This window comes from Fomitiporia mediterranea, assembly GCF_000271605.1.
Source record: "Fomitiporia mediterranea MF3/22 unplaced genomic scaffold FOMMEscaffold_15, whole genome shotgun sequence".
NCBI lineage: Eukaryota > Fungi > Basidiomycota > Agaricomycetes > Hymenochaetales > Hymenochaetaceae > Fomitiporia > Fomitiporia mediterranea.
Window position 1 is genome coordinate 1,479,749 of NW_006760400.1, and position 19,417 is coordinate 1,499,165.

General features: G+C 46.8%; 6 protein-coding genes across 6 annotated transcripts; 3 read left to right on the top strand and 3 right to left on the bottom strand.

The window, feature by feature from the left end:
• Nucleotides 1–302: 302 nt before the first annotated feature.
• Nucleotides 303–1,912, bottom strand: FOMMEDRAFT_23586 (Clavaminate synthase-like protein). Its single transcript, XM_007270872.1, has 5 exons — nucleotides 1,756–1,912; nucleotides 1,636–1,698; nucleotides 969–1,577; nucleotides 695–909; nucleotides 303–632 (listed from the first exon to the last, which is right to left on the bottom strand). Exons 1-5 carry the CDS (start codon nucleotides 1,900–1,902, stop codon nucleotides 473–475), a joined length of 1,194 nt encoding a protein of 397 aa, XP_007270934.1. The 5' UTR covers nucleotides 1,903–1,912; the 3' UTR covers nucleotides 303–472.
• A 479-nt stretch (nucleotides 1,913–2,391) lies between these two features.
• On the top strand, nucleotides 2,392–5,104 carry FOMMEDRAFT_143158 (glycoside hydrolase). Its single transcript, XM_007271120.1, has 17 exons — nucleotides 2,392–2,472; nucleotides 2,528–2,665; nucleotides 2,723–2,741; nucleotides 2,804–3,009; nucleotides 3,069–3,353; nucleotides 3,416–3,474; nucleotides 3,532–3,606; nucleotides 3,658–3,676; nucleotides 3,734–3,760; nucleotides 3,817–3,929; nucleotides 3,987–4,190; nucleotides 4,261–4,359; nucleotides 4,419–4,460; nucleotides 4,529–4,718; nucleotides 4,782–4,842; nucleotides 4,905–4,924; nucleotides 4,996–5,104. The coding sequence occupies exons 2-17, from the start codon at nucleotides 2,618–2,620 to the stop codon at nucleotides 5,044–5,046; spliced, it is 1,518 nt and encodes a 505-aa protein (XP_007271182.1). The 5' UTR covers nucleotides 2,392–2,472; nucleotides 2,528–2,617; the 3' UTR covers nucleotides 5,047–5,104.
• Nucleotides 5,105–5,566: 462 nt separating this feature from the next.
• On the top strand, nucleotides 5,567–8,907 carry FOMMEDRAFT_149129 (uncharacterized protein). The gene is made up of 11 exons (XM_007271121.1): nucleotides 5,567–6,377; nucleotides 6,438–6,823; nucleotides 6,890–6,992; nucleotides 7,049–7,183; nucleotides 7,268–7,369; nucleotides 7,443–7,723; nucleotides 7,823–7,851; nucleotides 7,917–7,977; nucleotides 8,067–8,116; nucleotides 8,205–8,322; nucleotides 8,415–8,907. Exons 1-11 carry the CDS (start codon nucleotides 5,651–5,653, stop codon nucleotides 8,454–8,456), a joined length of 2,034 nt encoding a protein of 677 aa, XP_007271183.1. The 5' UTR covers nucleotides 5,567–5,650; the 3' UTR covers nucleotides 8,457–8,907.
• Nucleotides 8,908–9,668: 761 nt separating this feature from the next.
• FOMMEDRAFT_23588 (composite domain of metallo-dependent hydrolase) lies at nucleotides 9,669–14,775 on the bottom strand. Its single transcript, XM_007270873.1, has 16 exons — nucleotides 14,193–14,775; nucleotides 13,939–14,141; nucleotides 13,748–13,880; nucleotides 13,688–13,698; nucleotides 13,617–13,628; nucleotides 13,512–13,563; nucleotides 13,316–13,457; nucleotides 13,209–13,256; nucleotides 13,072–13,158; nucleotides 12,888–13,010; nucleotides 12,824–12,830; nucleotides 12,616–12,774; nucleotides 11,710–12,563; nucleotides 11,432–11,652; nucleotides 11,225–11,372; nucleotides 9,669–11,153 (listed from the first exon to the last, which is right to left on the bottom strand). Exons 1-16 carry the CDS (start codon nucleotides 14,705–14,707, stop codon nucleotides 10,950–10,952), a joined length of 2,919 nt encoding a protein of 972 aa, XP_007270935.1. The 5' UTR covers nucleotides 14,708–14,775; the 3' UTR covers nucleotides 9,669–10,949.
• A 451-nt stretch (nucleotides 14,776–15,226) lies between these two features.
• Nucleotides 15,227–17,061, bottom strand: FOMMEDRAFT_23590 (alpha/beta-hydrolase). The gene is made up of 4 exons (XM_007270874.1): nucleotides 16,298–17,061; nucleotides 15,642–16,240; nucleotides 15,519–15,585; nucleotides 15,227–15,469 (listed from the first exon to the last, which is right to left on the bottom strand). The coding sequence occupies exons 1-2, from the start codon at nucleotides 17,024–17,026 to the stop codon at nucleotides 16,034–16,036; spliced, it is 936 nt and encodes a 311-aa protein (XP_007270936.1). The 5' UTR covers nucleotides 17,027–17,061; the 3' UTR covers nucleotides 15,227–15,469; nucleotides 15,519–15,585; nucleotides 15,642–16,033.
• Nucleotides 17,062–17,373: 312 nt separating this feature from the next.
• On the top strand, nucleotides 17,374–18,983 carry FOMMEDRAFT_31796 (FMN-linked oxidoreductase; the record flags this gene model as incomplete). The annotated part of the gene is made up of 5 exons (XM_007270888.1): nucleotides 17,374–17,506; nucleotides 17,568–17,666; nucleotides 17,788–18,261; nucleotides 18,315–18,424; nucleotides 18,474–18,983. The coding sequence occupies 5 exons, from the start codon at nucleotides 17,374–17,376 to the stop codon at nucleotides 18,981–18,983; spliced, it is 1,326 nt and encodes a 441-aa protein (XP_007270950.1).
• Nucleotides 18,984–19,417: the final 434 nt, after the last annotated feature.

Below are 19,417 nucleotides of genomic sequence, written 5' to 3' on the forward strand. Positions count from 1 at the left end.
CATCGCGATTTACAGTTCGTGGTAATCCAGGCATCAACCATTGTCCCGTGTAACAACTCGAAGGCTTCTTTACTTTCATGCTTTTCTTCATCGGAGAGTCATGTGCGGCTGTGTGCTCATTGTTTTACTTACTAGTGTATGCGGCAGAATACATGGAAGAGAATCTGCTAGGTCTGCCTGGTGAGTGAGGTTGGAGACGAGCTGAAGGAGGGTCGCGTCTTGCACGGTGCACGTGGCCCAGACTCCAAGTGTTGCATATCAAATTGGGTTCTACCTTCATGTTTACTTTCAGCTCTGAAAGTAATTCGAATATATTACATTGATTGAATTTTAGTACAAATATTGAACATGCTACAGTCCCGAATACTCTGTCTTCATCCCATCATCCTTACAAATCGTACAAATGCAAATACAAAACATCTTGAGACAAACAACAATACAGTGGCAAGCTGATAGATGCTTGAGAGCAACATCACGCCCAAAATTTAACGTCTTCTTCGTTAGGCCCCGTCGGGTCGTCCGATGCGGCTAGATTGCACTGATGGAAAGCTCGAACTTGGTCATCCGTAAAAGCACCAACGACGGTATGGAGGAGACCTCGATTGTGGAACAGTACAAGGTCATTTGGTTGCCTGTATACCAATGTGTATACATTTAATTGCAGTTTCAGGTATTCAAAAGACAGACTACTCACCAGTCATGCGGGTAGACGAGTGAAGGTGTAATTGCAGGTCGCTGCATCCTGTAAAGAAGGTCACGCACGTCCTTCAAGTCTTTCAAGTGTGCACCATTTGGATATAAGGCTCCTTCCCTCTTTGCACCTTCAGGCAATGGATCAATTAGTATCTCGTGCGCACCACATGGGTGGACTTCGAAATGTAGGTTCCTGGTAACTGGGTTCTTCCACAGCTTTGGTACATACATACGAATAAGCGAGTTGAAAAGGTATACTCAGATCATAGACGCACCATCGGAAAAATCTTGACTTTGCTCTCTTCCCATGGTGGGAGTTCATCTAAAGGTAACTCACGACCCTCCGTCTCAACTCCAAGACCCGTCGAAATTGCTCGCGCAGGAGCCATCCACACGTAAGGATGAGGGGCATATCGAACGCGTCCACGTACAGCAACGCTCTTCATTTCGGGAGGAAGGATATCAAATATCGTCTTTCCATCTACAAACGCAGTCGTACCAAGTGGAACAGGAAGTTCATCTCCCGTTCCATCGTCATACCGAACTGTTTGTTGATCGCCTGCAGGGACCTTGACTGCGTATAGCGTTGTCACTTTTGGAGGAGACAGATCATACAACGCCGCATCGATATGCCAACGGTAAAATCGTGTATAGCCTTTCTTCTCATCATCGGGCGAGACGCGGGATTTGTGAAATGTGGTGTGTGAAGGGTGTTTTAGCATTGCCTCAGCGAGGCCCTCGTGATTATACACTGTGCCATTCCCGATGAGCTGCACCTGTGGCACGCGAGGGATTGTTTTAAGATCCGGGTGGAGAATCGATTTCTTCTCGGAGCCGGTTTTGTTGTTGCCGTGACCGTAGCTCTCGCAAGTAGGGTCGAATGCCTGAGGGCGAACGAAAGGTACGTCATTGTACGTGCGCGAATGTATGCAGCATACATACCTTTGTCAGAGCATACTGTTGCTCTGGAGTAAGGTCTACATCGCGGAAGAGTAAAGCACCGTGCTTGTTGTGAATACTATTTTAGCAGAATACCTTGTGAAGAGTATATGCAAGTCGCACCTTGTACAAGAGGTCCGAGATCTCCTTAAACTGCTGGTCCGTGAGTTGACCAGGATTAACACCCTTGACTTCCCTTCCAAAGTCAGGGCTGAACCTCTTAGGGTCTACAGAATCTGGCAATGGCAGAGGATCGATCTCAATGGCCATGGTGGCAGAGCAACAAGAGGAGTTGGACTGAGTGAGATAAGTGTAAGAGGTAATAGATGCGCGTATGTGCTTGGCTTATATACATCGGGTCCGGCTAACCGGCTCATGGTCCATATTCAGACACAGTATTCCTCCGTGCAGTCGCGGACATCATTCTGCGTGCTGCATGACCGATATACGCCATAAAAGCAAATAAAACGGGGATTTTGTGAATAAGGTAATAGCGTCCAGCCTGTCGCTATGTAAGAACCTGACTATAGCTATAGCCGAGTGCGCCGATCACTGACCTGGCAGTTCAGACGTGAGCGCGTCTTCCTTCCTGTGTTCCACGTCGCCATCCAGAAGACCACCATGGCCAACGCCAACGTTAGAGAACGTCGGAAAGGACAAGCCGACCTAGATGACATCCAAGATCGCCCAAAAGCTTCCCCTTCAAAGAAGCAGAAAAACGCGTCTGGTACGCGAAACACAGTCACTAACACCAACAATAAGAAGAGTACTAGAGGCGGGGTCAGATCTCTTCTGTTGTACTTGCTACTGTTCGTGTTGTCTACAGGAGCAGCTTTCTACGTACGTTTCAAAATTCCCTAATAGTGAGTGTGCTTTCGACTGATGAAGGGTTTAGCTTCGAGACTTTCTGAAAGTTCTCCTTGAGCCGTGGTATGACTTCGCAGATTCAAAACTCCATGGCATTATCTCGCCTGAGCCAGATCCTATGGTTGCCGACGTCGCAAAGCGTACAGCTATCGTAGACGCCTTCAAGGTCTGTTATGCCCACTATGATTTAGCCTGCTTCCATGACTCAGTTTCGTTTGATTAGCATGCATGGCACGCCTACGGTAGGCTTTCCAGGAATACTTGATAGTCAATCACTAATGTTTGATATTTGCTTCACTCACAGAGCGCGATGCAATGGGCGCAGACGAATACCATCCTATTAGCCATCAAGGCAGCAATCTCAGCTCCGCAGGCGGAATTGGGTACACCGTCGTAGACGCGTTGGACACGATGATGATGATGGGTCTCGATGATGAAGTCGCGCGGTCGCGCAAATGGGTTGATGAGAAACTCGACTTTGAGAAGAATGGGTCATTCTCTATGTTCGAGGTAAGCATAGAATAACGGCAATACGACTTCGAGTTAGAATTGATAATTTGTGATTGAAGACGACGATTCGCGTTCTCGGCGGTCTTCTCTCCGCGTACCACCTCTCTGACGGAGACAAACTGTACCTGGACAAGGCCGTAGACCTAGCGGACCGAATGCTCCCTGCGTTCAATACACCTTCAGGTCTCCCACTCTCAAGCGTCAACCTTGCGGAACGCGTTGGTGTTCCCGATCGTGACAATTACGGCTGGGTTAGCACTGCGGAAGTTGCGACTATTCAGCTGGAGCTACGTTACCTTAGTACATTGACTGACAATGACACGTATTGGAGGGCAGCTGAGAAGGTAAGTAGGCCAAGTGTAGTGTTTCGCGCTCGTGAAATCAACTGACTTGTTTACATGTACAGGTTATGTCTCTGATTAAACAAAATAATTTGTCGCCGCACCTGGCGACTATCTTTATGGAGTGAGTAATTAGTAAAGAGAAATCAAGAACGTGCATTTCTGACCGTTTCTTTTTCAGCCCGGCGACTGGCGCTTTCATCCCCTTCGATATCCGACTAGGTTCTCGGGGAGACTCCTACTACGAATACCTTCTGTAAGTCTTGTTCTACTCCTATCGCGCTATGAAATAATAATTAGCCTTTAGAAAACAATATTTACAGACGGTGCGTTATTCCGTAAAAATGACAGCGTAAGTCTGAGTTTTCTGTGATCTTATTTAGGATAGGACCGAGGAAGTCTACAAAAACGTAAGGTTTCAACAAGCGAATTAAAATGCTAACGGACTTACGGATCGATTGTGTAGATGTACCTGGAAAGCATGGGTGCCGTCACTAAGCATCTCGTGCAAAGGAGCAAGTTTACCGGGATCACCTATACTGCGGAACTCATTCCCGAGCGGCAACAGGGTGGAGAGACGTCAGTCATAAAGCTTTTACTTATTAATCGAAGTCTGAAATTCTTTTAATTTTTCAGATTCTGGCGACTCGTACCAAAGCAAGACCACCTCGTATGTTTCCTGGGAGGCTCGATGATGCTCGGGGCAGCAACAGCAGGAGCCATGACAGACGAGATATCAATCCCACCTCATCCCTCGCAGCTTACACCCGAAGCGAAACGTGATTGGAGGATAGGTGTTGAACTTATTCGGACGTGTATGGTGACGCATAAGACGAAGACGTCAGTCCTCCTTCCTTTTCTTCTCTATCTTTTATTATGAGTATGAGGCTGATGAGTGGTGGTGGTATAGAGGCTTGGCACCTGAGATTGCGCATTTCCGAGTACCGGGTGATAAGATTGACTCTTCGTTGAAAGACGCTCCGGTAGACTGGTATATTAAAGGTGCCAAGTGAGTGATTAAATTTACGCTGGAAGCTTATTTGCTACGCGGACTGATGTTGTTATTAGACCTGGTGCTCCGCCTCCGCTTGACGCACGTTATATACTCCGGTATGTCCATTTTTCCCTTTCGAATCATCTTTCTCAGTTCTGACATGTTTCTTTATGTGAACTTGCAGACCTGAGACCGTTGAATCTCTCTTCATCGCATATCGCCTGACTGGAGACAGCAAATACCGCGAATACGGCTGGAGGATCTTCCAAGCGATCGAGAAGCACTGTAAGGTCGAGTCGGGTGGGTACGCAGCAGTGCTTAACGTAGACGAGTTACCGGTGACGCATGAAGATAAAATGGAGACGTTCTTGCTGGTGCGTTGCGGTCACAATTTACTTCAGTAATCGGTCGAATCCAGACTGACTTGAAATTAAAAGAGCGAGACGCTTAAATATCTGTACCTGCTCTTCTCAGATGCAGATGATATGCCGTTATCAAGTACGTTTTCTCCTTCTAGCTACTTACAAATGTGTGCTAAAACAAGCTATCTTTTTATATAGAATACGTATTCAACACCGAGGTGCGTTCGACGTTCTTCCTTCCTCTTTGTACTCTTGTTAATTATATATATCTTTATCGTTCTTTATCCAGGCGCATCCGTTCCCGATTTTTACGCCATCCATCCGGACAGGGTTCTCTTAATTAGATGAGAGAGGATTACTAGGACGAGATTGGATGTACATATCTACGCGAAATCTTCTAGGCATAATGATAATTATATGTTTATTTGGATTTTTTTCTTGGCTTAAGTCTTGGATGGATGAGGAGTCTGGACTCTGGACGCGGTGTCGATCCTATGATTAGTATCTGATCGGCTATTTGTGGATGATGCATGTCTATTTTTGAGTAGACTAGTGACACGGCTGCCGTGGAGTGCCTGTCCGAATAACAGCAGTTGCAGCATGCCTTGTCACTAACCTCCATCGTCTGTGTTCCCCCTGTCTACTATCGATCCATCGACTATACCCGTTCCAGTGAGCGCTGCATATTTTCGTTGAAGGCATCAAAGAGTCTTTCTGGATCGATCATAAAACGGCAACACGCGGTGTCGTGGGCACAGCTGTTCATCGCGTAGCCAGCCCCGCCGCTCATCAAACCCTCTCTCTCTCATATACCTTATTTAACTCCACGTTCGCTGTCGTCTTTTCGCTTTTTCGCTTTTGCTCTTTCACTACATACTCCCTTCCTCACTCTTTTGATTCGATTCGATTTTTGATTTTTGCGTGTTGGAGAGAACGAGACTACGATGGTTCGCGAGAACAGCTTCAGCGACTCGGATGGTCGTTCACTTACACCGGACCTTTCGGAAGAGGAGGATAATGGCTTTGTTGCGCCTTCGTCGCCTACTGCAGAGCACACAACCAATCCCTCCGCCAATAACAATAACAATGGTTCTCGGACCCGAGTAGACACCTTCCCTTCGACGAACGTCCAACCCACAACGTCAGGCATCGCTTCAGACCCTGGGCCGGCGATAACGAAAAGCGGTCTCCCACCTTCTACCTCGCCAAGCGTGCTCTTCAAAGAACCAGAAAGCATAAACTACGATGCTCGATCAAAACTTACGCACTCTTCGTCTGCACCTCCCGGACCAATTCGAAGCAACACCACAACAAGCAAACCCGCACGCGACTGGACACCCGCAGACCGGTTCCGCGCAGCCGTACAAAAAGTCATCCGTATGCATCGCGGATCCACCGCTTTGTCCTTAGGCGGGGCAGGTGCCGAACCAGGTATCGACCCGCGTCGTGCATCCGCATATCTCAACTACGGTCACATTCGCCAGAAATGTACGATCGAGCTTGTTGATTACAGTTCCGTGAGAGCGAGTTTTGGGAAGATGGAGAATAGAGGGTTTACAGAGTTTTTGATGGATCCGAGGGCGAGTGCGAGGGAGTCGTGGGTTAAGGTACGGTGGATTAATGTTGGAGGTGTGAGTTGGGATGTTATTAGTTCGCTGGCGATTAAGTATGGTATGTGTTCTCTGTTGCAGCGATCTGAGGTAAATTGTAACAATTGCCTTGGAAATGTAGATATCCATCCCCTTGCGCTCGAAGACGTATTACACATGCGCGGCACTCAAGCACGTTCCAAAGCCGATTACTACCTAAAACATCTCTTCATTCGTATCCTACGACACACACCCGCTCTCGATGATGAAGAAGATGATAAGAACGCACGTGAGACGATTGCACCACCGACTATTACGCGTTTACCGCGATCATCCAGCCCGGACATGATGAGTAAACATGGTGATAGCTATGAAAGTGATAGTGGTGAGTGGAGCGAGGACGTTACGCTTGCCGGGTCGAAGTCCTTGCCGAAACGCGTTGGGTCGATGAGGAAGGCGCATGCGGTGGTGGATATTGAGCAAGGGAAACATGAACCTGCGCGGGGACGGACTATGAGCTCGCTGACAGTGAGTTCAACAATTAGGCTCGATTGATGCCAACCTATTTTTTTCTGACGTGTTCCTTCCCACTAGCGTCGGAGACGTGTTGCGGAGACTATGACGATCGAACAGCTGAAGCGGGGTGAACGCGTCAACGTCGATGTTATCCCGTTCTTCATTTTCTTGTTCCGCGATGGTATGGCACTTCGGATACTTCCGTTTGACTTTTGCTAAGCATACCGATTCGTATAGGCACGGTCATATCTATAAACCAGTCACCAGACATCGACTTCACCGGTCCTATCACTGCCCGATTGCGCCAGCGAGACACTGGTTTACGGGCAACTGCCGATCCGTCACTTTTAGTGCAAAGTTTGCTTGATCTGGGTCAGTCAACCCGCATCCTGCCCTTCCATCCACTTCTGTATCTGAATTGCTGACTTGTGACTTTGATTGATTGATACATCACAGTTGTGGATCAAGCATTAGAAGTTGTTGACAAGTATCAGGACAAGATCCTTAAACTAGAACATGACATCCTTATCAAGCCGAAAATGAAGACTGTGCGATACCGTACGTTTCTCAACTTCTTCCAAACACATACGTTCTGCATCTCAAACTCAATTGCCGTTGATAATAATCGCAGTGCATATTTTGTCTGGCGACCTAACCCTCCACAAAAGAACCCTCGAACCAATCAAGACGCTCGTATACGGTCTACGACGATACGATGTCGACAGATGCGCAGCGCTTATCAACGCGTCTAACGAGGGCTCCAACGCTGCGACTCCGACGAAGATCGAGGGTTTCATGAGTCACAAATCCAAGATCTACCTTGCGGACGTGCACGATCATATAGACTATATTATCAATAGTCTGGATATGTTTTCGAGTATTTCGGAGAATTTGATTAATTATACGTTTAATGTGAGTTTTAGCATCATTTTTTATTTATTTAATTTTTTGATTCTGCTTATTGAATGGGGCTGATGTGTTGTTCTTTTTTGCTTTTGTTGTGCTGTGTAGATGGCTTCGTATGAGATGAATGAGGTCATGTAAGTATTTTCCCTGGCGTTCGCCTGTCTGGTTTGGACTTACAACGCCTGTTAATGGTTTATAGGCGTCGACTAACGATGGCTACGATCATTTTCCTCCCATTGACTCTTCTCACTGGTTACTTCGTACGTATCCTTATTCCAAGCTTGTATACATATTCATTACAAACCCCACTGATCCGTTTGTTTTTACTCAAATCTCAAAAAATAAATAGGGAATGAACTTTGACCCAATGTGGTCTGTGCAGCAGAACAGTGATGCTTTGTACGGCCGAGTTTCCTTCCCTTACCTCAATTCATGTTATTCTTTACGCGTTATAATAACTTTCCTTATCTTCGTTTTTTTCTTTCAGATTCTGGAAGATCGCTATCCCGGTAATGGTCGTTGTCATCCCTCTATTCACTTGGCCGGATATCCAGAGGATGATACATTTTGTGGAGAAGAGATGGGCTGCGAGAAACTTTGAGAAGGTTCGTTTCCTATTCGTATATACATACTTACATGGAATAAAATTCCGCGCGGGCTACGGATTACTGATGAGTTATTTTTGTTGATTTTGTAGGCTGTGAAACGAAGTACTGTTCATGCCAAGAAAACGCAGTAGTGGTGGATTGTGTTATCGTCGACGTCATTATTGATGTTATTACACTTTGTTTCAGTGCTTCTAGTGCTCACGTGCACTGGTATTGGGTTCACGACCCTCTGGCCGGAAGTTTCTCATGTTATCATCATTGCACTGTTTATCCCTAGATAGGTGTTCATTCAATAGTTTTTTTCGTCTGGTGCACGTACAGGATAAACGTACACCCATTTTCTCCTTTATTATATCTCATATCTTGACTTGAATGCCTTGGTCAGTTGAGTTGACTACATACACATCCCCCCCAGACTTAGCACACATCAGTATTCTATTACATTCGTCTTTCGTATTTGTTCCTTCGTTACATACCTTTTGTTTTGTTTGATCCATGGAATTTTCATGTTTGGGTTTGGTGGGTTAGCCTTATACCGTCTTCGTCATTACAGAATGTCGGATGTACGTACACAGATATCCGGAGTGATAGTAGTTAAAAGTAAACACTACTGTATTGCAGTGTGGGGTGCATCAAATTTGGAAGTGAATCTCTCCTGATATGGACTTTCTAAACCAAATTAGGAAGTCTAGTGGCTTTTTACTCAAACATCTTAACACTCCGCTAGATTTATATGATACGATTATGTTATGAGGTGCGTTGTTACGGCACCGGGCCAGAGGTGTGTGTGGAGCGAGCGCTTTTAGCGCTTACAGTTTACAGCATTGGGTATTTCCATGACCACTCGCATACGTGCTATCTGGGTCAGTCATCTCTGACATCATTTTCAGCTCTCGTGTATCCATTCCTCCGCCACCCGAATGGACCGACCCACTTTGTCCGGCGGTATTAGATATTGCACCACTTGGGAGTATAAATCCTGCCCATGACTTGCTCTTGGCATAGACCTCTGCTCGAAACACGCATACACATCTTACTCCTGCCTATCTAAAGTTGTCTCCGCCTCTGTATTTCTTACTTATAACAAACGCTCTGTATTGATTCCTCAAGAGAATGACTGTGCTCACGCAGACGAAGTCTCAACCGAATGGAGAGCTGGTTACAGTGACCAAGGATGCGAGCTCTCTACCACCATTGGAAGAGCTCATCGTGAAGTATGGAGATTCTGTAAGTTATCTTTGCTATGCCCTCACCTAATTCGTTGTATCCCCGGTTTGGACAGTCTTCGTTCTGACGAAGTCTTTGTTTGTTTTGTCTGTTTTTCGCTTTCTCGGTGTCGATAGTCCAATACAACATGGGTAGAGGATAAGTTCTCCGTCTGGCGACATCCACCCACAGGCGCCGCAATCGGCTTCGCAACGCCCAACTCCTCGAAGTACACCTCAGATTCCGAATTAGGGCTGGAGCCAGACGACCGTAACGGTAGCGGCGCAAGTGACTCTGTCTCAAACGTCGCAGGAACAACGTCAAACAATGGGAGCAGCAGCAACAACAGTAACAAGTCCTCCTCATCGAAGGGAAAGAACTTCCTCATAGCATGGGGAAACCCACTCTGTGCACCAGACCAACTCCCCGAAGCCCTCGACGCCTTCCTCAAATGGTGTGACAGCGAAGGGTACAGTCCCATCTGGACTTGCGTGAGTCTACCCGTGGAGCGGATCCTTGCGGAAGAACACGGTTGGCGCGCAGTGCTGTGTATTCAAGAAGACGCGCTCGACCCACGTACGGCAGAGCCGGAGAAGAACAAGGAAGTTCGTAAACATATACGTCATGCAGAGCGTGAGGGTTGTCAGATCATTGAGGAGGATGGTGTACCCAGTCCTGAAGTCCAGCAGGAGATAAACGAGTTGATTGAGGAGTGGAAAGCGGGGAGGAAGGGCACGCAGGTGCATACGACGAATGTTGAGCCGTGGCGCGACGTCGAGCATAGAAAGTATTTCTATGCGCGCGATAAGGATGGAAAGGTATGATGAGAATACCAACAGTCGCATAAGAATGTCGTTTTTGACTGCTGGATGTTTTTAGGTCGTCGGCTTCCTCTTCCTCGCAAAGGTCGCAGAAGGCTGGGCCATCAAAGACAATCTCGGCTCTAAGGATGCTCCCAAGAACATAACCGAATGGCTCATAGCGTCCGCCATCCACTCGCTCGCAGAGAAGGGTGAGCCGCGAATGACCTTTGGACCAACACCTGCATCTTCTCTAGAGACGCCGGAGAACGCGAAGATGAGCTCAGGAACGGTTCGTTTCCTGAGCAAGACGTACAACGGCATCGAGCACGCCCTGCTTGGAAACAAGCGCGAATTCCGAAAGAAGTTCGAAGTAGATGGTGAACCGATCTTCGTCTGCTTCCCGCCACACGGACTCGGTAGACGCGGGATTTCTGCGGTTATGAAGGTCTTGACGGATTAGAAGATAACACGGAAGGATTAAAGAAACTGTAGTTTAGTAGTTTTTCAGCTGTTTTGCGCACCTAGCATCCAGTGCCTTGATTAATATTATTTCAGCGGACTTTGATACAACCTATATAATAATAACGGCCCTTGTGCACTTTCTTTCCGAAAAAATTACAACAACTCGACTTGACCACGCTGAGGCGAGATGATTCCAACGACTTTCGCCTCGATGTCAAGCAAGTCACCTCCTTTCGTTACTACGAGATCCCGCTGGGATTCACTATTGACGGCGGCGCCGAGGAGACGCTCAACGTTCGTCGAAGCGAGTGCAATTGCTTCGGATTTGCTAACTTGGCCACCAGCCTCGATGTATGCCTATATCATCAAAGTCAAGCATTGTTTAATCATGACTAAACTAAGAAATGCAATGGTAGTAGCAGACGCACCCAAGAAACATCAAACCGAGCGTTCTGAGCTGCCCATCCAGTTATGGCGGGAGGCAACTCGCCTCCTGCGACGCCGAAGCCGACGGTAACGTTATGCCGCATCAAGTGTAGCAGCGCGCTTTCTCCTGATAACGGGGGTCCTGGTAATCTGCAAGTACAAAATCAGATCAATGTACTCAATCCAAAGACGGAGGTGTTTTGCCCAACATTCGTCTCCGATCCCAAGTTGCAGGGTATGGTCGGACAGGATTCAGAATGACACCAACACCTGCTTCGCCGAGTTGTCGTGCAAGTAAATGTGCCTCTGAGGCACCCGTGAGTGTCAACCGCAGGGGAGTTCCAGTGATTGACTCGACTTCCTCCTTTAAACTGAGTAGCGTTGCAATGTGATCCGCGCTGTGCACATTAACCACAAGAGGGATCTCAGCCTAATGAGAACCCTTAATTAGTCGTTTAAGCTAATAGATATAACTACCATTTCTGACCTTGAGCACCTTGTCAAGCCAAAATCCGAGGTCCCCTTCCTGCTTCACCGTAAGGAGCCTGCGAAGCGCTGCAATCTGTGTACTAACGCTCGGCTGACCAACGGAATTAATTGTAACGTGCAAGGCAGTGACACCCTGTATGACAGCGCCGCGCGTAGCCTTGAACGGTGCACCGGTTGAGAAATGCGTGCTCAAACCAGCAGAGAGTCCACTCGATGCCGGAGCAGTGATGGCAGAAGTGACGCCAGCCCTGTATGCTAATAAAGCATTTCTTGTAGAGAATATTAGACCGTCTTCGGCGCGAATGACAGCGTCATTGCCAAGAATACTCGGAAGGTCTTTGTTGAATGCATCGAGGACGTTGCCGTCCGTGGTTGAATCTTCCATGCCGATTTCTTGCAGGCCTAGGTCGCTCCCGAAAGATACCAAACCGGGACTAATGGAGCCGCCTTCTAGGTCGACGATAGTGCTATCACTGGACTTAGCAAACGAACCGCAGGCGCCACCAGATCCTTTGCAGATAATATGTCCACCCTGTGTGACGACCATTCCGGATCCATCAAAATCCAGGGTCTGGATCTCACTGAGAGTGTCTTCAACAGTCCATACGCTCGTAACATTCGTGAACACGACGACAGAATCGGTGAACGACTGCTGAGGGAGAAGCGGAGGAAGTCCTTCGTGTTTAAGGGTCTCCTTCGCTTCATCATCAAAGTTAGGAGTTTGAGGGACGTGCTGGAGATATTCTGACTTCTCGACCACATGAGGTGCTTTGAGCTGAGCGATGCCGTCTATGAACACTTGCTGAGGTGTAGCACCCAGCTGAAGTGGATGGCTGTCCCACAGCACGAGATCTAAAGACGCGTCAAGAAGGATCCAATAATGTACAGTTGACGCAGTACAAACCTGCATCATAGCCTTCTCTGATATAACCAATTCGATGCTCATAACCAAGGACTCCAGCAGCCGTGCTAGTAACTGAAGCCAAAGCAATATTTGGAGGTAGGCCGTAGTAATGAGCCTGTTGCGCTTCGTGAAGCAAGTATCTTGAGACGATGGCACCGTCTACACAGACTCTTAGCTGGATTAGACTGTTAGTAGAGGTTTCACTTACGATCGCTCTGTGTATGTGGTCCATCAATTATGAGGTAGTAACCGAGAATAGAGTGCCAACTCACCTTCATCACCACCCTTAATCCTGCATCATGCAGAATCCGAGGTGCATAAACTGAATGTCTATATGCCTCTCGTTTGTATCTGGAGAATGAGGCAAACATTGCTGATGCTGGAGGAACGTCTTCATATAACAAATTGTCAGGCAAGACATCATGAGAGAAATGGGGTAGAAAATAGTAAACCTCCATATGTTTTCTTAAGCAGGTCCGGGACAAGATACGTTTCATGCGCGTGATGGAAGGCAGCAACTGGAAATTGGAATTCATTGGACAACTATGTGATGTTTGAGAAACTGCCAAAAACGTTATAATAAGGCAACGTACACGAACGAAGTTATCAAGATCAACCGCTTCATAGCAATGGGTATGAACCTGTGGAGGATCGAAAATGTCACAAAAGAAGTACAGATAGAATTAAAGTATGTGCATACTCTGACTTTGCCACGGAGAATATCAACAGCTGCCTCCCACTGTAACTCCCCCGGAAACTTCGCGTCGCTGTCAATTTTACCAGCAAGAGCTTTTTCACAGAAGTTATCCTGTGACTCCTTTATTTTATGGGCTATGTCGTAACTAAATATGTATCATTTTATCAGCTGGTCATAGGCGTAGAATTCGACAATTTACACTGTACGGAACTGCCATGCCGTATCCATACGAGTTTGACCGTAAGATCTAGCTGTGGAAAATTTATTCTTTGTCCTCGGAGGAAAGGAGACATCATAAACTTACAAGGATTCTCTCCTGTTCGTCCATGAATTAATCTCTTAACCTCTGCTTTACAACAAACATTCCAGACATACCACAGGCATGTCTTAATCCAACAGTCAGCAGTGTTAATGGACCATAGAGGTATTACTGACTTCATGTGTCTCCATCGTGGCTTCACATTATAGTCAATTGCCGAGCCGTTTGTTCCGAAGGCCGGTTCAAGAAGCAAAGATGTCGGTGTACGCTCAGTCGTGTGACGCATTTTGATGGCAAATGCCTGTCCACCTGGTTTGTACAGACACTGGCAATTAATCCCATTATGCACAGTTATCAAGTGACTTGCCTATGGCGCCTGCGGAACCAGGAAGTATAAGACTCGTAGTAACACCACCAGAAATTGCTAGCGCATAGGATGCATCGTGGGTATTCAGACCGTCCAAAGAGCGAAGCCAAGGCTGAGTAGGTCCTTTGACGGAGTTCGTATCGTCCGCACCTGTCAATCCCGGTGCTGAGCCGACGGCGATGTGCGAGTGCACATCTATGATACTGAAACGAGAATTGAGTGAATAGATATTATGAGAAATAGAGAGCTCTTACCCGGGTGTGAGCCATGCACCCTTTGCATCAATGATATCGAGATCAAACTCGCGGTTCTGCTTCTTTTGCAAAACAGAATGAGATAAATCCTTTCCAATCCATTTGATGAGTCCTCCGTCCAGCAACACATCCCCAGTTATGTCCTCAGTTCCATTCGCATTACCGGTCCAGATCGTTGCATTTACGATCAACGTCGCATTTGTTCCAGGCACAAAACGGTCCGACTCCTTTCGCTTGTAGAAGTCTTCTGGTGGACCAGGCTTAACATTCAGAGCGCGACAGCGCGCAAGGATATCTGGGGGCAGCACATATTTCGAGCTTTCGCGGGATGTAGAGCGCAATAGAACGCTCCCGCTTAGGATATAGAGAAAGAGCGAAGCTATGATAAGACCGAAAGCTGTTCGTCCATGGCGTTGAAGACTACTGGTGCGACGGTTCCGTAGGGTATCATGAATGCCTGCTTCAATTGCTAGGTTGTCACTACGAAAGGTGGTGAGCTTTGTGAACGCAGGCATGTCCCGCCTACTTATATCCGCGAGGCTAAGATGATGGTCAGAAGAAGAAGACAATTCGATTCCGTCCCTTCAGTCCATCAAACAAGAAGAAGCGCGTGCGATCGTGTCAAGGCGAAGCAAGAAATCGCGTCTTTGTATATATATTATATAAGCAGCGCTTTTCTCATGTCGATCATCGAAATTCTGAGTACTTGCACTAGAGTCTAGTGACTCTTGACTTATGAATGATGCCTAGCAGCTCAATGCATGCATCCCGACAAGCCTTGCTCTTAATCCTTCTTTAGTTGTGATAATGCTGGAAGATTTTGCCGATTTAGATCTCTCAGATGCTGAGGGCTCTCGCAATAGAGAAGATCGCATTCGAGCGGCTTTTGAGAAGAGCAAACAAAGTTACTCTCACGAGTTAGTATACACAGAACCCGGAGTAAGTCTATGCTTATGGCTCGCAATGTATTAGTTGTTGGTCTGAGGAATCTAATGCGAGGCTTCAAATTAATCTTTATTCAGTGGTATGATCCTCCGCAGATTCCAGCGCCAACGAAGTTGCACGTCCGAAACATCGACTATAGCCTCAATAACTTATATTTAAACCGAGACTACACTGGAGCTCTAGATCTTGCATTATCGCAGATAGAGGAAGAAGAGAATAACTCATATGGCGAAGGTCGCGAATTCCAGCTGCTTGATATAGTCATTCGCTGTGCTCTAAAAATTGGCAATAACGAACTTGCCGGACAGCTTGCGGAGAAGACCTCTAGAAAGGTAGCTGTCTTTATTTTCTGCCTTGCAATATACTGAAGGGATACAGTAGTGGTTGTCTAATGTTGGCTTGGCCCGAACGGCGGCAGAAACTTACCTGGCTGCTGCTCGATCCAGAGGTGAGAAATTCAGCAACGTATAAATGCTGAGTCTTGCCAATCATTTATTTAATTAGATGCTCTAAGAGCGATCCTAGCAGCAATCTCGGTCCGTGGACCTCAAATAACATATGTTTCTGTCTTGTGCAGAGCAGTTGAATCATTGTCGGAAGAGCTACCAGAATCCGAGGCTATCAGCTCAATGCTTTCAATAATCAAGACACATATTTGGCATCGAAGCTCTGCTGGTGCCGAACCTCCTGGTACAATTGACGAGACTACGGCGTCAAGATGGTCTGTGGAGTGTGGGATTGCAGGTGCTGACCAGCAGCGGCTAGTATCACTACTGTGCTACAAAACATCTCGTGAAGCAGAACATGTGGTAGAAAAAAGTGTCAGAACCCTTTGATATGTCCAGATAACAAAGGAAATAACAAGAAGATCGTATCTAGTACAACTAATGTGGGTATCAGTTGTCGTAAGCCTGACGCAGACGCGCCTCTGTCAGTTCTAGAGCTCTCTCTCTTGCAGCCCACAATGGAGTATCCTTTTTCACGAATCTCTCCCATACATGACCTGCCCCTGGTATTGTATGAAGAACACAATCAACGCCATCTGCAATGAGTTTGTCTGCTAGATCAACTGAATCAACCAGAAGAGGGTCATCCTCCCCAACCTGAAAACATATTTGTCAAATGTGTCTTAAATCAGTTTTTCCCATTATGCAACTTACTATGAGCGTAGTCGGAGGAAACAGGGCTGAATCCGCGTAAAGAGGTGAAACGTTCGGATTCATTAGATCGATGCCACCTGGGAGGTAACAAGATCGGAACGCTCGATGTAACCAACTTGCAAAAGGCGAGGTTTTTTCTTCCCTCCCACGTTTTGTCATGTTTGTTGGCGCATACCATGCGACGATACCCTTGACCGGAGACGCTCCTTTAGCAACTCGAAGAGCAGCGAGAATAGCAATATTTGCCCCGGCTGAATATCCTCCAACAGTAATCTTGGACACGTCGAACACATCGGGTTTAGATGCGACAAATGCAAGAACATCGGTAGCATCATCAACCGCAGCCGGATATGGATACCTTGGACCCTTGGCGTAGTCCGAGTCCAGTACAATACACCCAAGTCTATTTGCCAAATATGCGCAAAGCTCGGCATCGGAACCATGGCAAGGCAGAACGAAAGCACTGCCATGAAAACTGATGTGTACCGGAAGAGGACCAGAGCTACTTGGACGAGAGACGGGCTCGTATACATCGACGACGATTCTCCTTCGCTTGTCCTTTGACGAGGGGATCCGGAAACTTCGAGTGGGGCGCAATGAAGCAGGCTTATGGAGGACGCCTATGCGTATATCAAGGTACCTTACGAGTTTAACCAAGAGGTTTATCAAACATTGAGCAAAAAACACAACCAGCCGTTGGAAGAGACGGTTCCAGCTGATGGATGTCATAGTTGATAGCGAGCAGTGTCTGCATTGTTACGACGGATGCAATGTACCATGGGAGAGCGCGTCGGTGTGCGAGTGAGAGTTACAGAAATAACACTCTTGATTACTTTGGCAGTTATGACTCACGATTACGCGATTGACCCGCTTTAACCTTAAACCTCCACAACTGTCTAAATTCTTCATCTCTGTCTCTACTGCCATGCACTCGGCTGATATACCTAACCTGGTAGGACTTGTATGATATCGGGTGTCTACTTTATTCGGGGAGTTCATGCAGATTAATGGGTCTTTTGCCTCACATAAATTGGAGCATCTGGCTGCGTTCAAACTTGTACATATCGAAATTAATCATGTTGCGCCGAGCTAGCTCGTGTACGCCTCCACAGAGTCCTAGACCTGCAAAAAGGCAGAAGGTGCAACACTTGACGTCGGAAAGCTTCAAAAATGGAGTTATGCTGGCACCAATGGTCCGATCCGGTTCTCGTAAGTTACTGTCATCTACTTGTGGTGGTTGCTTGTGTGCTTAATTGCGAGGTATTCACAGTGCCTACCCGTTTATTTGCGCTGAAGCATGGTGCAACACTTGTTTGGTCGCCGGAAGTTGTTGACAAAGCTATTCTACATGCTGAGAGAGTCATTGATCGTACGTCTATTTCTCCTCATTGTTGACTACAGCTCACCGCCTTTGTCCTCATCCGCAGCCGAAACGGGAGTTATTTCGTATAATGGAGTGTCTAGGGCTATATTCTCCACACATCCCATAGAAAAGCCGTACCTTATTTATCAAGTTGGCTCAGCAGATCCTGAGCTTGCTGTAAAAGCTGCACAGACAGTGCAGCAGGACATCTCCGGCATAGACCTCAACTGCGGGTGTCCGAAGCCATTCTCCACACATGCAGGAATGGGAGCTGCACTCCTTACGAACCCGGATCTTCTATGTTCTATTCTAAAAGCGTTGCGTGCAGCAATGCCTCCAGAAATTTCAGTATCTGCAAAGATCCGCCTACTTCCAACTCAGGAGGATACGCTCAAGCTGGTAGAACGAATAGTGGATACCGGGATAACTAATTTGACTGTGCACTGTCGAACGCGAAATATGCGACCTAGGGAACAGGCCTTGATTGGTAGAATGCGCGAGATTGTTGAGTTTGTGGAGAAGATGGGTAAGGGCGTATCAGTCATTGAAAATGGTGACTGTGTTAGTCGGGAGGATGCTATACGCATACGGGACATCACTGGTGGGTAACTTCCCGAGATAGCTGTGCATTTTGCTTATTAGATGAAATATCAGGTGCTCATTCTTGCATGATTGCAACTGCTGCGGAGTCAAATCCGACTTGCTTCTCGCCCACCCCACTCTCCGATCTCATCAAGACGTTTGTTCCTTCATACATTCGGCTGGTACGTCTCTTGTCACTTAAAGGGATTTTATTTTCTCATCCTTCACTAGGGACGATATCTAGGTAACCATTTTGGGAACACTAAGTTTTGCGCGATGACGTTTAAAGGTGCAAATAAGGACGTCAAGAAGGCTGAACGACAGAGACTCACGGAGAAACTACATCGTGCTAAATCATACGAGGATCTGGACGAGTTCGTCGGAAGCTTATGGAACGGTGACGAAGAGTTGCGCGAAATCGAGAACAGTATCGCCGCACGTGTCAATGGCGTTTTGTATCCACTTGATCCTCCCCCTCCAAAGGCTATGCAGGAGAAGATGGAGAAAGAACTCATAAACTCGGTTTCAAATGGAATGGATGCTGGCAGGTCTGATGCATTGTTGAACGCTGGATCGTTGGAGAATGAGCCAACACCATCGAAAACTCCGCCCGACCGCGAAAACCCTGAGCCAGTGTCAACTAATGCTCCTCTCTTACCCGTGAACGAGCAACTCATTCCAATACCTGCCTTGGTCATTGGTGAAGATGCTCCGACGCCTTCACCGACACCTAGACCTTAGATCCCTCAATCTATCACTTTCTTTGGTTCAACGAGGTTTCACCTTGTAGTATACGCTGCTCTTTATTCACGTCCGATTCGTACCTATCTTTATATAGAATTTAGATATTGTTATCTCAGTAGGTCTTTAAAGAGGAGGGGGAGGTGGGGGAGGTGACTCAAGGTAGCTTGTCAGAAAGAAGGCACATGTTGACGTCGTCATCTTGGGAATGCGAACGCAAAAGTGTTCAAAGTCCGTCCCGTAAATATATAAATCTCAAAGCCAAATTCCAATGCTGGTCTAATTTCCTTCCCGGCCTGTCTATCCAACGCTCGAGTCTCTTTAGAAACAGTTTAATAATGTTGACCTTTGAAGCACATTAATGTAGTATTTAATTATACATTTATATGTAATACGTCTCTTTGAATTGTTACGTTAACTTCGAAATTAAATTC